This window comes from Gymnoscopelus braueri (assembly GCF_963280865.1).
Source record: "Gymnoscopelus braueri genome assembly, chromosome: 15".
Classification (NCBI taxonomy): domain Eukaryota; kingdom Metazoa; phylum Chordata; class Actinopteri; order Myctophiformes; family Myctophidae; genus Gymnoscopelus; species Gymnoscopelus braueri.
Window position 1 is genome coordinate 31,375,405 of NC_137620.1, and position 16,923 is coordinate 31,392,327.

Genomic DNA, 16,923 nt, shown 5'->3' on the forward strand with positions numbered 1-16,923 from the left:
ATGCTCAGAAGCGCTGAACCAAAGTTTAGAGCAGTGGTTCTCAAAGTGGGGTTCAGGGACCCATCAGGGGGTCCTTGGGGTGGGTCCCCAACTCCCCGTGCAAAATGAGTTGTCAGTTTAATCAGTTTAACCACTTTAACCCTATGTACATTAACCCCAGTTGAAAATAGCAGATCTACAAGTTCACAAGGCGTCGCAATGCGGCCAAATCCATATCAATTTGGTGGTCCTGGACATGAAAAAAAAAAGTTTAGAGAATGTGAGTGGGTTGAAAGTGAACGACGAACAGATGACTATTATGACCATTCCGGGCAGCTGTATACCAGTGTGTCCCTCTCTGTCCCTATGCCGTGTGCAGTTTGGGAACAAAGATGCACAATTCACAATGCAGTGTTCGGGTGGTGAAGCCCAAAAAAATGGGATGCCATTGTTATCGTCCCCGCTTTGACAAATTGGCCACTTGTTGGCATTTCAACTAGAGCGGTGTCTACGGTGACAGCCTTTGGCCAAATGGAGAAAAAAAGCGATCATTAATCCATTAAGACCGGGAACGCATCTGTGTCATTTTAAGATTTCTTTGGCTAACGAAAAATAGCAGATATACAAGCTCATAGCGCAGCACCAAGTGCCACGCTATGAGCTTGAAGATCTGCTATTTTTTTTTTTTATTGTGCAATTTTTTTTTAAATCTATGAATATATACATTTTGAGACTCAAATCTTTGCTTCTGGGGGTCCCTGGAACAAAACATTTTCAGATGGGGGTCCGCGGCCAAATACATCCTTGACATGAAAAAGTTTGATAACGCAACATACGGTTTTCAGAAAACTGTTAGAATTTAGAAGACATTTGTAGATGCGTTCCCTGGATCGAATGGGTTAAATACTTCACCTACAGTATAGCATAAGTACAATACTTCTCCATGTGAACAATGTCAGGGTGACTAAGATATTCACTGAAAACAAAACATGTTCTTTTCTTTTGTTCATTCTCCTCTCCTTTCCAATTGGCCCCCTGCCCTGGTGCCCAGTTTGCAAACCACTGAACAATGATACAACTTTCATGTGTCAAAGTGTCAGTGCCAAAGTTTCACTTCCTGGTTTTTGCAAACTTTTGATGCAGGTTGTTTGAGGCTAAACATGGCTCTGTTTTCTTGATGTCATGCATATAGCAGCGAGAGCTGTAAATTGGTCTAATTGGTCTAATTGGCATTCTGCCACACTGTGAAAAGCATCTGCTCTCAGCGACACCTTCACATGCTAAATAAAGGTTAAAAAGGGGAGTTTGACATCCCACGTGGTCAGGATCATTTCAGTTCAGTCTAAGTGACGAGTTCAAGGAAAAAGGGCATACTGTATGATGACAATAAATTACTTCATACCTTGATGTTATTTCTGGTTCCCAGCTGCTTCAGTAGAGTCTCAACATTCTGGAGAATCTGATCTGTCAAGTTGTCCTAATATAGGGAAAAACAAGAGGCAATAGACAGTTGTTAGAGACTTAATTGGATACAGCCGAGAACCCATAACTGCTTTTTTATTAGATGCAAAACGTAGAGCATAGATAAGAGATAAGTCTTCGACAGAGCTACGTGGCACGTCCAGGCACTTATTTTTGTGGCGGACTCTGAAAAACGAAAGAAAAACCCCCCCGCAAAATGTGTCACTCGTTATGTCGGCTGTTTAAATTGTTCAATAGCATTCTTTTCTCCGCCTCTCTTTTTATTTATGACATTTCTGATTTCCAATTTCAAGGGAACACAACAGAATGAGAAGTTAGCGAAGATGAGAGAAAAGCAACAATAACACCCGACAACATTTCAACAGGCAGTGTACCATTACTAAGTAGTACAAGCAGTGTGGTAAAGTAACATTAATGTCTGCAATATTACTCTATGAGAGGTCATTTAAGTCTCTAAAGACTCTCCGGCTGGTCCAGAATGCTGCTACTCGTGTATTGGCAATAACTAGGAAAATAGATGATATTTATCCTACATTAGCTTCTCAGCGCTGGCTCCCTGTAAAATCCAGAATGTCATTTAAAATACTCCTGCTCACCTACAAAGCCCTTAATGATCATCAGGCACCATCATATCTTAAAGAATTGGTTGTGCCTTATAACCCCTTGAACACTGCGCTAGTATGCAGGCTTACTTGAGGCTCCCATAATCTCCAAAAGTAGAATGGAAGCTAGAGCCTTCAACTATCAGACTCCTCTCCTGTGGAACCTTCAACCAGTTTTGGTCCAGGAAGCAGACACTCTCTCATTTAAGAGCAGCCTTAAAACTTTCCTTTTTGATAGAGCTTATAGTTAGGGCTGGCTCAGGCTTGCCATGGGACAAGCATTTAGTTATGCTGCAATAGGCGTAGACTGCCGGGGGGACTTCCCCATGGCTCGGCGAGCTCCTCTCCCTCTATCTGTACACATTCATGTCCCATCAATGCATTTAGTAACTTTGACATCTTCGCTGGAATTTTCGAGCTTTCTCTGAATTCTCGCCTCGCGGGCTTCCATGGAGCGTGATTGCGAACCCACCAGCTACGGAGCGAGGTTCATAGTTGCAGACTGTCATCATATATATGTGACTGTTTTTGTCTGGGAGACATTTTCAAAAATGAGTGAATAGCCCAGTTAGACTCTTCACATACTAGAGTATGTCTGAAATAAATGTCAGAGCTTAAATCAACATGTAAATATGAAATAAATGCATAAACATGTAGCATATGAAGATATAAGGTTATGGCTAGCAACCTCTAATTCATGTGGTGTTTTCTCTAGGAGTTTTAACTTGACTTCAGTACAAGCTGTAGTTTCAAAACTATTCACTCAATCTTATTAACCAATATATCATTATTGTCTCCGCCAGGCCGAAAGGCATGGCGAGAGAGTATGTTTTCGCCCCTGTCCGTCCGTCCGTGTGTCCGTGTGTCCGTCCGTCCGTCCGTCCGTGTGTCCTGTCTGTGTGTTAGCACCAAATCTCAGGCACCGTTGGCCCGGTCGCTGCGAAACTGTGCACACACACTCCCTGGATGCCAATTCAGAACCTCTGCCTCAAATTTTTCACATAGGCCTGTCATAGCGCCACCAGGAGGCCAATTTGTGCAAAACCCATTTTTCCCCATTACTCCTACAGTTTTTAACCAAACCTCATGCAAATCGGTACACAGTATCTCTATAGTCGTGTGATCAACCCTGATCTGTCCCATTTCCCATATTCCATCCTCATTGGCTAAGGTTACCATCCAAAGTTTGCAGGATTGGTCCGTTTTGAACAAACTGCCTGAAATCATGAACGCAGCTTGCCATTTCCATAAAATTGCACACGCACATTCCCACTAGGCCGAGGAAGAAATGGCACTTAAAACTTTTCAAATCAGCCTCATGGTGGCGCTATAACAGGCCGATTTGCATTTTTAACTATAACTGCACCGATCTGCGTGAAACTTTGCACGCCTACTCCCTAGAGGCCAAGGAAAAACATCTGCACTGCATTTTTCACATGTGCTTTTTACAGCGCCACCAGGAGGCCGATTTATGTCAAATACATTTTTGGATATTAATCCTTCAGATTTTATCCAAACATCACGCACATCGGTACACAGTATCTCTATAGTCATGTGATCAAGACGCATCTGTCCGATATTTCATATTCCATCCTGATTGGCTAAGGTTGACTTCCAAAGTTTGCAGGATTGGTCCGTTTTGAACAAAATGTCTGAAATCATGAACATGGCGTGCGATTTCCGTGAAAATTTGCACGCACATTCCCACTAGGCCGAGGAAGAAATACCACCCTTTTCACATTGGCCTATAGCGCCACCAGGAGGCCACAATAACTTACCTGACCTGGCGGAGACCTGTGCTCCGAGGAGCACTTTTTCTAGTTTTGCTATGATTCCCTGCTTTCATATGACATGAAAAAATGAAAATGAAAAAATGCTAGATGACCAGTCCAATTTGGTCACATATTGTTATTGTTGTTGCTATGCATCATGGAGGAATAGTTAGGTCTCCGTAAGAATGATGTTCTTGACCTGCTTCACATGACGTAACGCGTGTTTAGACAACTTGTTGTGATTTAGTCCCACTCCCATATAAATAAAATTGAAATAAAAATGTAAAATGTAATATAACTCTTTAAGACCAAATCATGAAAAGTTGTGCAAATATTTGATTTATTTTTCTGGCAGACATTTGTAACTCTAATCTTTGCTTCTGGGAGTTCCTGGAACTAAATATTTGACAAATGTTCACTTTAAAAAAATACATAATCCAAGATTTTGCCACGAATTTTCACGATTTTTCAAAAATAGCAGATCTTTAATAGGCACCGAGTGCCGCGCTACGAGCTTGTATATCTGCTATTTTTGAATAGCCCAAAGAAATCAAAAAATTACACACAGATGCGTTCCCGGTCTTAATGGGATAAAGAAGCCTTGCCAAGCCATGTGGCCTATAGGTGAAGACGCCATCTCCCGTTTCTGTAGCACGAGGCGACTTGATGTACTGCGGCTACTACGTCACAGGAACAGAATCAAGCTCATCATTGCAGTTTAAAAAGATAAGATAGTCATCTCATAGAGAGAGAGGAGAGGCATAAAGTGCATAATATGACTATAATCTACATCAGGGGTTCCCAAAGTTGGGGGTGGGGTCGCGAAATTATTTTGGGTCAAAAAAAAAAAGAAGAAAAAAAAGTACTTTAAATTCAACAGAATGGATGAAATACAATCTAAAAATGATTACAAATGGAACATTTTACCATTATAATACATTACAAATGTGCACCAAACGTGCAAGTTTATGTGTATAAATGACCTCCAGATTTAGGTGGGGTCGCGAGTCAATTTCCGCATTATTTTGGGGTCGCGGGCTGAAAAGTTTGGGAACATGATCTACATAATACAATAATGTGACTAAAGTGCATAATAAATAAAAAAGGTCATGAATGTGCTTATATAAATGTCCCTTTAAACACATTTCAGTTCAGCTCAGTCTGTGCGGGAATTTAACCCGCAGTCCAACCATTGAGGCTGAGTTCCAAGCAGGGGTACCCCCTTTTTTATAGTCTTTGGTATGACCCGGGCGGGGATTTTGAATCTTTATCAATGGATCCACATTACACGATCACAGATACGATCTTTACAACCTGATTGAGAATTAAACAGAGCAGAAATAGCCTCTTCTTCAGAAATATTATTCCAGATTGTTCATAATATTTGGTGCAGTATAGAGGCGAGCGAGGCCTGCGGAGAGGGAGAGGGGAGCCTAGCTGCGTGTGATTGCATTATGAATCCGCTCAGTTCGTGTTTCATGTGAAATAGGCCACGGGGACGCTGGGCCAGAGAGATGACAGGCATGTGATTTCAAAAGTGTCGTGTTGATTCCATGCAGCTCAGCTCAGCCACATAAGTGCACTGAGTGCATCAGATGGATGATATAAATGCAAATAGCTTCTCCTGTCGGTTGGGTAGCTTGATCTTAAGACCACAGTGGACGGGGGACGGGGTGGATTTCGAATAGTTTGGAATGTAGAGAAGACAGGTAAGGCAGCGAGGAGTGTGGGTGACAGTCGGAATGGAAGGGGTGCAACTCGGCAGATAGAAAAGGGAAAGTGAGAAATCGAGATGGACATCCCGAGGCTATGATACTGTATGTGTGTGTGTGTGTGTGTGTGTGTGTGTGTGTGTGTGTGTGTGTGTGTGTGTGTGTGTGTGTGTGTGTGTGTGTGTGTGTGTGTGAGAGAGAGTCTGTCACGAGAGAGTTAGCTGAGGACACTGAGCTGCATAGATCATTCCACCTCTCTCTTCTCTCGTCAGTCAGTCAGCCCGGTTCTCAGTAGCCGTGCCTCGCCAAGACATACAGCTCCGTTAGCATTACCCGGCCAGACAGCTGGAAACTTCTAGAAAATGTATTCTTCCGAGCGTTTTATTATTATTTTTTTGCCCTGCGGTAGCCTACATTCAATCTGGTCCTTTTGCACAACTCAGTTGTGTTTACACATTATGTGTTAACACAGCGTGACACCTTTCCTCTTGTTTGAAGATTGCACAGTAAAAAGGGAGGTACATATAGCAAGCCCCCTATTGCCCGCTGACAGGAGTATTTGCATTAAATAACATACCCTCTGTTCCAACTCATTACCTATTCATGACTACTTCATCTTCAAGAGAGAGGCTCTTTTAACCACATTAATCCTATAGTGTTCCTAGTCTGGGGTGAACATTTGGCAAAAAAAAATGCCGATTTGCATATCGGCTATTTTCGGTCAAGAGATTTGGTGTAGAGGAAAAAAAGGAGCAGATCAAGTATAGACAGTGTTGGAAAAAAGTACTTCAATGTTTTACTTGAGTAAAAGTACCAATACTGCGATGTAGAAATACTCTGTTACAAGTAAACGGCCTGTGTTCAAAACGTTACTTAAGTAAAAGTACAAAAGTATTGGCATCAAAATATACTTAAAAGTACCAAAAGTAAAAGTACCAAATGTTTGAAAATAGCAGATCTACAAGCTCACAACGCGTCGCGATGGGACGCGTTGTGGGCTTGTTATTTTCAAACAGCAAACATTATTTTCAAACAGCCTATGCATAAAATAGGGCTAAAGTGGTTAATGTATGTGTTATAATACAATAATCTATATATATATATATATATAGATTATATCTGCAAAGTAACTAGTAACTAAAGTTTTCTAATAATTGGAGTGGAGTAAAAGTACAATATTTTCCACTGAGATGTAGTGGAGTAGAAGTGAAAGTACTGAAAATTGGAAATACTTTAGTAAAGTAGAAGTAACTCAAAATTGTACTCAAGTACATTACTTGAGTAAATATACTTTACACCACTGAGTATAGAGCCCTCGGGAACCCCGGGCAACTATATATTAATGATTGGCTCATTTTCTCGTGATGAAGGGAGTGTCATAGGGAGGGCACAGGTATAGGCACACGGACACGGCTGAGTGGGTGGAACGCCAGCTCGGAGCCACGTTATCGCCCCCTCCAGGCGACGCCATAGGCCGCCATTTTTCTTTCCCAGGGATTAGCAGTGGGTGGCACAAGATGAGCAGTATAGAGCGAGGGGGTGGCTGTCTGTCCGGGTCTAATCCCTGACAGACTTCCTTCCCGCTCAAGGGCAATGACGAGGCTTGTTTGGCCGGCTGACCTGCCAACGCTAACGACGCAGCGATAAAGTCACTCAAGTGTGTCCCGCCTTTTCTTTCTTTTTTTTAATGCTGGCCAGCAGTCCAAAGCGGCTTGCACAGCTCTCTTTACTCTACAGGGCTGTGTGTGTGTGTGTGTGTGTGTGTGTGTGTGTGTGTGTGTGTGTGTGTGTGTGTGTGTGTGTGTGTGTGTGTGTGTGTGTGTGTGTGTGTGTGTGCACGCGTGCCTCCACGTTTGCCAAAAAGCATTCGAGGCAAATGGGAACAATCGCTCACACAGTATTCCTTCTTTAATTAGGGGTTTACTTTCATGGCTAATTAAAGGGGAAAAAAATCTGTTCATTTAGAAAGAAAGAATGTTTTAGAGAACAGTAAGGGAACCGATGCGTGAACAGTGGCCGACACACCAGTAGATCTGTATTAATTATACACATACCCTGGCAGTATATGGACTTGCTGGCCTCACCTTTTGCCGCAGACACACACGCACACACACACACATACACACTTAGAGGTATTTTTTACTTTACTGGAATATTTCCAATTTGCAGTACTTTTACTTCTACTCCACTACATCTCAGAGGCAAATATTGTACTTTTACTCCACTACAATTACTTGAAAACGTTAGTTACTGGTTACTTTGTAGATTTTGATCATTATTACATAGCATACATTAACCACTTCAGCCCTGTATACATTTCGGCCATTTGAAAACAGCCGATCTACAAGCTCACAATGGGTCGCATTTGAAAACTTGTGAAACGGGAGATTCTGCATAATGAGTACCTTCTAATACCAATACTTTTGTACTTTTACTCAAGTAAATTTAGAATTCCGGACTTTAACTTGAAACAGAATATTTCATACATTGCAGTATTGATACTTTTACTTAAGTAAAACATGCGAGTACTTTTTCCACCACTGACACACACACACACAAACACACACACAAACACACACACACACAAACTCGCACGCTCGCTCGCACGCACGCACGCACATTCGCACATGCAAAAGCACACATACACGCACACACGCATACGAACGCGCACACACACACACACACACCCACGCACACCCACGCACACACACACAATTGCCTGTGCAGGCTTTTCTGTGTGACATCACGCCCGAGACAAGTGAGGAGGAGCAGATGTGTCCCCAGGACAATGTAGCACTTTAATAAGAAGGGTCTCCGAGCTGGGAGATGGATAATGCTCAGCCATTAGGGTTACATCACCACTACACAAATTAAAGTCACATTAGTGCGGAAATGAGAGAGAGAGACAGGGGAGGAGGAGAAGAGGGGAGAGCCTGGTTACCAGGGATAAAACAGGAGACGCTGCAGGCAGGGTTGAAGCAACGCGCCTGAATCTCACACTACACTAGGCTTCAGCATCATCCACAGGTTTGAAATTTTTATGAGCGGCTACAGTGTGCGAACGGAATGGATTTGGAGACGCAGAGGAAAACACAGATGATGAGTTGGTGTAAAGTTCAGGAAGCGTGCGTGCGTGCAGAGAGAGAGAGAGAGAGAGAGAGAGAGAGAGAGAGAGAGAGAGTACGGATGAGCGTGTGCCAGGCATGCGTGTGTCCTTGTGTGAGTTTTTTTTTTCAGGGGGTGAATTAAGGGAACTAGCATGCTTTGTTTTAAGGCGTGCATCTACTGGAAAATGAGTGTGTGTGAGTGCGTGTGTGTGTGTGTGCGTGTGTGTGACCAGTGGTGTAACTAACTAAGTACATGTACTCAAGTACTGTACTTAAGTACACTTTAGAGGTATTTTTTACTTTACTTGAGTATTTCCAAATGCCAGTACTTTTACTTCTACTCCACTACATCTCAGAGTCAAATATTGTACTTTTACTCCACTACAATTATTTGAAAACTTTAGTTACTACGGTAGTTACTTTGCAGATATAAATGATGACATCATAAAACATACATTAACCACTTTAGCCCTATTTTTATACCTAGGCTATTTGAAAATAGCCGATCTACAAGCTCTCAACGCGTCGCGATGCGACGCGTTGAGAGCTTGTAGATCTGCTATTTTCAAACATTTTAGTACTTTAACTTTTGGTACTTTAATTTTGATAGTACTTTTGTACTTTTACTCAAGCAAATATCTGAGCACTTTTTCCACCACTGATGTGTGCGTGTGCGTGTGTGCGTGTGCGTGTGCGTGTGCGTGTGCGTGTGCGTGTGCACCTGCATGATGAAGCAACGCTGCTGGATTCATTAGAAGCTTAGGATTCAAACGCAGCCTGTTGCCATGGACAACCAACAAAAAGGGTTTTCAATGACCCCCCCCCCTCCCCTCTTTCTCTCTCTCTGGTGTGTTGATATTTGAGTCAGTCGAGCATACAACAGCCCATGTTTCACTATAAAACCAGCTCTGATATTAGCAGCAGTGTACTGGTGGTCTAGTATTTCTTATGCTGCAGATTCTTAATTAGTTCCAAATTCCGCAAATCTCTACGGGCACTTCATCAGTGGAATGAAAAAAACATAACCTTCTGAATTATCTTTACCTTTTTTTCTTTTTTTACTGAAATCTGCTTGCAATATAAAACAATCAACTATTACAATTCAGAATTAATACAGTATGTGGTCCAAAACACGTTTTCACTGTGTCTTCCTTACTCTTCTAGAACAGTGGTTTTCAACCTTTTTTCATGTCAAGGACCCCGAAATTGATATACATTTGGCCACGGACCCCCCATCAGATTTTTTTTTTGTGCCAGGGACCCCCAGAAGCAAAGATTTGAGTTAAAAACGTTCGCTTTAAAAAATATATATATTCAAGATATGCACACATTTTCAAGATTTCTTCAAAAATAGCAGATCTACAAGCTCATAGCGCGGCACTCGGTGCCGCGCTATGAGCTTGTAGATCTGCTATTTTTGAATAGCCGAAGCTAAGTGGTTAAAAATGATTCTGACGCTATGTTAATTAATTTCGCCTGGGGACCGCCTGGTACCCTCCCAAGGACCGCTGGTGGTCCCCGGACCACTGGTTGAGAACCACTGTTCTAGAACAATCTGTCTTCTCGGCACCTACTGGCTATAGTCCATATTCACACGGCGGCCATTTTGGAATTTAACATTGCGTTGCTGTGGCAACTGGGTTGGCATTTCATTGACTTAATGGCAATATGGCCGCCGTCTGAATATGGTCTATATAGTAGCATAACAAATTGAAACTTAGTGTTGTGGGGGCATTGTTGTACACAGGCTCAGCTTCTCCTCTCCCACTTGGAGGTTTCAGTGGTAAACACAATTCGAGAACAAGCTAGGAGCATTTTGACGTTGCTGTCAAAGACATTTCTTCCTGGTTGGCGTAGCACCTCGTTTCGGGGGCGGTACAACCACGCTAAAACAGTCAAAAGAACAAAATAGAGCATACCTGGGATGATGCGAACAAGCCATTTAGATCCCTGAACGCGTCTCGGATCTGGGTTTCTGTCAGGCGAGCTTGCGAGTTCACGCCACCGGCGGAGATCCCGCCGTACCTGAAGTGAGGAGGGAGACACCAGACAGTGGAAGTAAATGGATGTAAGTGGACACGCTGTTAGGCACTGTCAAGTCCAGACATATACTATATACACCCATCAACTCTCTCTCTCTCTCTCTCTCTCTCTCACAAAAACTAAAACACACACAGGTAAATAAGTGTCGAAATATAAGTGTCGACTGGAGATGAAGTGCAAATCTCTGGGGAGGTGCAAATATCTGCAGGCATTCCCTTGATTTACCTATACAGTGCACTTTATACTTTTGAATAAAATTCGGTTTAGTTTTACTTTTAGTCTAGTTATAGTCGAGAAGTCGACTAAATATCATAAGATTTTAGTCGACTAAATCTACAGTTGATTTAGTCGACTAAAATGTATTTTGGCGGTGCCTTGATGGCGTCGTAATGGCTGATTTTACACTTGGTTGCATGCTGAAAATAGCCGATCTACAAGCTCACAACGCATCGCAGCGCGTGCGTGCGTGCGTCCGCCCGTCTGTGTACAGCTAATCTCCGGAACCGTTCGCCCAATCGGCGTGAAACTGTGCACGCACACTCCTTGGATGCCAGAGCAGCACCTCTGCCCCAAATGTTTACATCGGCCTGTTGTAGCGCCACCAAGAGGCCGATTTTTGCTACAAACATTTTACTTTTGCCATTATTAAATGGGTACACAGTATCTTTATAGTCATGTCATCAAGACGGACCTGTCCGATTTCTCATATTTCATCCTGATTGGCTAAGATTGACTGGCCTGGAGGAGAGCTGTGCTCTGAGGAGCACTTTCTTCTGGTTAGGATTTGTATGACTTTTTTTTTGTTTGTTTTGTTTAAATGTTTCACATTAAGACAGTACCTTGTTCTGCCTGAGTGCTCATACGTCTTGACGAGGAAGTCTGTGACGTTCCGTCCTGTTAGATCCAGCAGCGTGTCGGTAGTGTTCTGAATCCTCTGTAATGACATAATGTAAGCAAACAAACAAAAAGCTTAGCAATCAAGTCTACGGGTAATATATGTCAAAACAGACTTAAATACGTGTGTGTGACTGATTAGATTCATTCAATGAAAATGCTGACTACCCGCAGCCAGAAGACACACTATATTTTCAAAAAATGCATAGCTAATAAAAAAGTAGATTTGAAGAAATTGATTTTTCATGTCAAAGAGGGGAAATGTCCAATGCATCTTGTGTAAAAAAAGAAAAATGTTCCCTGTTGTTATATACAGTGGTTACCCATTGACTTCCTCACCTTAGTTGCCACAAAAGTCAAAATATACTGTAGATAGTCTTGCAAAGTGAGCCGTGTAAAACCCTTTGACAAATTTCTTTTTCTTTTTACAAGTATAGGATCAGAGTAGATGGCATGTAGTCAACAAACAAGAGGGTAAATGGTAACATAAGTAAAGTGCAAAGAAGCCAATGTAGTACTTCAAAGACACTAGGATAGTAGATAAACAAAAAAATCTGTCCAAACAACAAGCTATCTATATAACATTCTTAGAATTTGTGGTCAAGCAATAAAAAACAAACATGTACCACTGGGTGTAACGTGTAAAACCACAACGGCCTGGTCGGTCCACACAGTGTCTGAAATCAATGAAAGTGCACGGAGAGAAGGGCATTTCACACAAAAATGCATCTTTTCTCATTAACCACCTACTGGATACACTACAATTCATTCAGAGCCCTGTGGAGACTCATGAACCCTTATCGCAGTCAATTAAGTCTGATTAGGCGAGAAGCTAAAATCCTATATATATTGTATCCCCAGTCAAAGCACCGGAATCGGTGGCTAATGTCAAAGGACACTAATTAGATACCCTTTCTCTGCTTAACCCGTTCAGTCCGGGAAAGCATCTGTGTGTCATTTTTAAGATTTCTTCGGCTATTCAAAAATAGCAGATCTACAAGCTACGAGTGCCGCGCTATGAGCTTGTATATCTGCTATTTTTGAATAGCCAAAGAAATCTTAAAATGACACAGATGCGTTCCCGGTCTTAATGGGTTAAATGGGCACTCTCAAACACACGCAATTAAAAAAAACAACGTGACGTTGACGCAAACACACACGTTGGCCCCGCTCATTTGGAGGCCTAGCATTATACTGATTGCGAGAGTGATCCTCTGTAAAGTGTAATGGAGACCACCTGAAGCTAATTTTCTCATAGCCAATACCCCTTGAATACAAATAACCCTCCTCCAGTGTTCATGGCTTAGCATAGTAGCCATAACACAAAGTGGAGTCCGGCGGGGACCCCCAGGGGTCCTTGGGGGGGGGGGGGGGGGTCCTCAGGAAAGGTTAGTTAACATAGCTTCACAATCGTTTTAACCACTTTATCCATTTATACGTTGGCTATTCAAAAATAGCAGATCTACAAGCTCGCAAGCTTGTACCTCTGCTATTTTTGAAAATGTCTGAAAAATAAAAATAAAAAGTTTGAAAACAGTATGGCAGTACAGTCAAAAGATAACTATATGCTGAAAGGATAACAACTCCAACTTTCCATTGTGATCCATTGACTGTCATCCTCCTATAATTTGACAAACCTCTGTAGTGGTGTGTGTAGTGGTCAGTGGTGGAAAAAGTACTCAAATTCTTTACTTAAGTAAAAGTACCAATACTGCAATATAAAAATACTCTGTTACAAGTAATAGTCCAGAATTCAAAATTTACTTGAGTAAAAGTACAAAAGTATTGGCATCAAAATGTACTTAAAGTATGACAAGTAAAAGTACTAAATATTTGAAAATAGCAGATCTACAAGCTCACAACGCGTCGCGTTGCGACGCGTTGTGAGCTTGTAGATCGGCTATTTTCAAATTGCCTTGGTATAAAATAGGGCTGAATTGGTAGATGTATGTTTCATGATGTAATAATTTATATCTGAAAAGTAACTAGTAACTAAAGTTTTCAAATAAATGTAGTGGAGTAAAAGTACAATATTTGCCTCCGAGATGTAGTGGAGTAGAAGTAAAAGTATTGGAAATTGGAAATACTCAAGTAAAGTACAAATACCTCAGAATTGTACTTAAGTACAGTACTTAAGTAAATATACTTAGTTACTTTCCACCACTGGTAGTGGTGCATGGTGAAGCTGCCCGGTTCTCCTCAGTGGCTGGAGCAATTGCTCTGAGTTTGCATACAGCCATTGACCATTACCATCTGAACGCAACTGCGAAGCCCGTTTTTCAATTTAATCAAATCTCAGCTTATTATTAGCGTTTATGTGTCAAACAATGGGAGATCACACTGCTGCAAACCAGGGTTGCCAGGTTTCGTGCGAGAAACAAGCAGCAACGTGTATGAAAACAAGGCCAAACGAAGCGAGCCCTACAAGCAACAAGGTCTATGAAAAGAAGGCCAAACGAAGCGCCTTCACACATATACATTGCCTCTTGGAAAACAGACGATCTACAAGCTCACAACGCGTCCCCACACCCACATGCACTTTCACAACCAACGCCAAAAACACACTACCACCAATATTGCCCCTAAACCGCTTACAATAGGCTAACATGGCAACACCAACTGCTGCACTCTGCCAGGGAGCCACATTCCGTTCACTACGTTCCGTTCACCGCAGCACACCAACAGCACAACACAACAACTTCAGAGACACGACGACATCATTTACGCGCGTGTACACAGAAAACCTTCTTACGGATCTGTGTGTGTGTGTGTGTGGGGGGGGGCGGGTGATCGCCACGCGACCGAACGGTTCTCTGTGTGTGTGTGTGTGTCTGTGTTTGGTATCGTCTGCGACGGGACTACGGGGGTTCCGCGGGGGAAGGACGCGACAGGACGCGCAATAACCCCACGTATGGGGATATGGGAGAGATTATGAATATAATATTAACGATTAATGATCTTAAGGATTTCTGTCTGCTCCAATAGTCCCTTTTAGAGAACTTACACGGTTGGTTTGGGTTTTATATAGGCCTATATACAGTATGTGAACACTATCTTGTGGACTATATTACTGCACTTCATGATGATGCAAATATTGGAGTTAGCATCTGTTATCCTGTAACTGTAAACTAGCTGACGTGTTGGATTGAAACCACATTGAGAATGTGCAGGCAGAGACAGTGGATTAAAAGCACGATCACTGGTACAGATTATGAGCTGATTAATAGCCGATCTACAAGCTCACAGCGTATCGTAGATCGGCTATTTTCTGCAAATGGTCCCCCCAGAACAGGGATGCTAGGGTTCAAGTGCTTAATAGATTTAGCAAACAGCTAAACAACAGTTGCTGTTTCAAAACTATACTATTAGGGGGTTGATTTATACACAGTACACACATAAACAGGCGCGTGCGTGTGTGTGTGTGTGTGTGTGTGTGTGTGTGTGTGTGTGTGTGTGTGTGTGTGTGTGTGTGCCTGTGTCAGAAACGTAAATTGTCTCTCCAAAAGATATTGCTGGCCTTTTAGTTTTTGTAAATTTTTAAGCGTACATATTATTGCATCATAGAACTAGACACAGAATGAAGAAACTAAGGCAGAAGGGAACAGCTTTATAATGAGACAGACCTGAAAGAAGAATAAGAAGGGCAGATGGAGGAGGAGGTGGTGGTGGGGGGGAGAGGAATCCAACAAGAACACAGAAGGCAGCCCAAGAAGGAGGAGGAGGAGGAGGAGAAGGAGGGGGGGGCAGAATTACAGTAGAAACATAAATAAAATCCTCATTCCTCACTATTCATGAAATGGACCCAAATGAACCGCTACGGGTCCTTTTGCTGTTTGTTAAAGTACCACAGTGGGATCCCGACTGTGCGGGGGGAATAAACAGAAGGAGACAGCACTATGTGTGTGCAGGGAGAGAGAGGAGGAACAGGGTTCCCCATCTGGTTTATATGAGTCAGAGATAAGGTGGAGGCAGGAGGGACACTGCAAAAAAAACAGGCTTATTTCAGGACAAACATTACTCCTCACCATACTCCCGCACCCCCCAAAAGCACGTACCTAAACACACAGTCAGCGTGGGTCTAATTACTTTGGCCTTGGTCCATACAGTATATATCCCAAATCAAAAAGGACTGATATGGGAACACTTCCACCTGCAAAATAATCATTGCGTGGTGTATACCTGCAGTCCCTCATCGTCGCCGTCTCAGGCTGCATCGCCTGCTCATTATCCCATTAAGACCGGGAACGCATCCGTGTGTCATTTTTAGATTTCTTTGGGCTATTCAAAAATAGCAGATATACAAGCTCATAGCGCGGCACCGAGTGCCGTGCTATGAGCTTGTAGATCTGCTATTTTTTGAAAAATTGTGAAAATTCGTGGCAAAATCTTGGATTATATATTTTTTTAAAGCGAACATTTGTAAAATATTTAGTTCCAGGAACCACCAGAAGCAAAGATTTGAGTTACAAATGCTGTTACAAAACAGCAGATCTAGCAGATCTGCCGCGCTATGAGCTTGTAGATCTGCTATTTTTGAATAGCCCAAAGAAATAAAAAAAATGCCACACAGATGCGTTCCCGGTCTTAAAGAGTTAAACCGGAAAAGCCCGTCGGGGATCTGTCTCTGCATGCTGCCGGTGACATCAGCTCCACCGCCACGCACTGGTAGCTTGATTGCGAGGGAGCAAACGGGGGCAAATTGGAAATTTGGGAGTTATCAAATCTTGGTGGAAATGAGCTGTGCGTAAACCAGAGTATACTGGAGAGATAAGAGAGAAGACGACCCCCACGTTCGAATGATTCTCTGCAGTGTTGTTTGTATTGCGTTTTGCAATTAAGGCAAAAGCTCCAAAATCCCAAGTAATCTTGGCAAAGGCAGAAACGCTCCCTTAACGACACATGTTTCCTTACGCTGTATGATGATCTGTCCTCTGACTTTGTCAGTCACTTGATGGCTTGCCAAGTGATGATCGGGTTAATTGCGTTTACATAAGAATTGTGTTTATATTGCTGTTTGGGTGCGATTCCTCTGGAACGCTCCCAGCTTGTTATGGTAAGATGCATTGGCACCTGATGCAGCAGGTGTGTGCGTGTGAACGAAAGAATGAGAGAGACGGTTGTGCGCGCGCACGTGCAAAAGAACTCTACCTTGGCATATCTACAGTACAGCACATTGCAACTGTGTTACGATTATGTCCGCGGTGATCCATTAGGCATTTAAGCCATAAAGACCGGGAACGCATCTGTGTCATTTTGAGATTTCTTTGGCTATTCAAAAATAGCAGATATACAAGCTTGTAGCTCTGCTATTTTTTTGAAAAAACGTGGAACA

The 16,923-nt window shown here is 42.5% G+C and overlaps 1 protein-coding gene across 1 annotated transcript in view; it reads right to left on the bottom strand.

Annotated features, from left to right (window-relative positions):
- Positions 1–16,923, bottom strand: part of LOC308101484 (phospholipid-transporting ATPase ABCA1) — a gene marked incomplete at its 5' end in the record, with an annotated part of 254,815 nt that overhangs the window by 90,581 nt on the left and 147,311 nt on the right. The window contains 3 exons of the mRNA XM_080450900.1: positions 1,382–1,456; positions 10,574–10,679; positions 11,537–11,631. Coding sequence (XP_080307026.1) covers positions 1,382–1,456; positions 10,574–10,679; positions 11,537–11,631 — 276 coding nt within the window. The remainder of the gene's footprint in view (positions 1–1,381; positions 1,457–10,573; positions 10,680–11,536; positions 11,632–16,923) is intronic.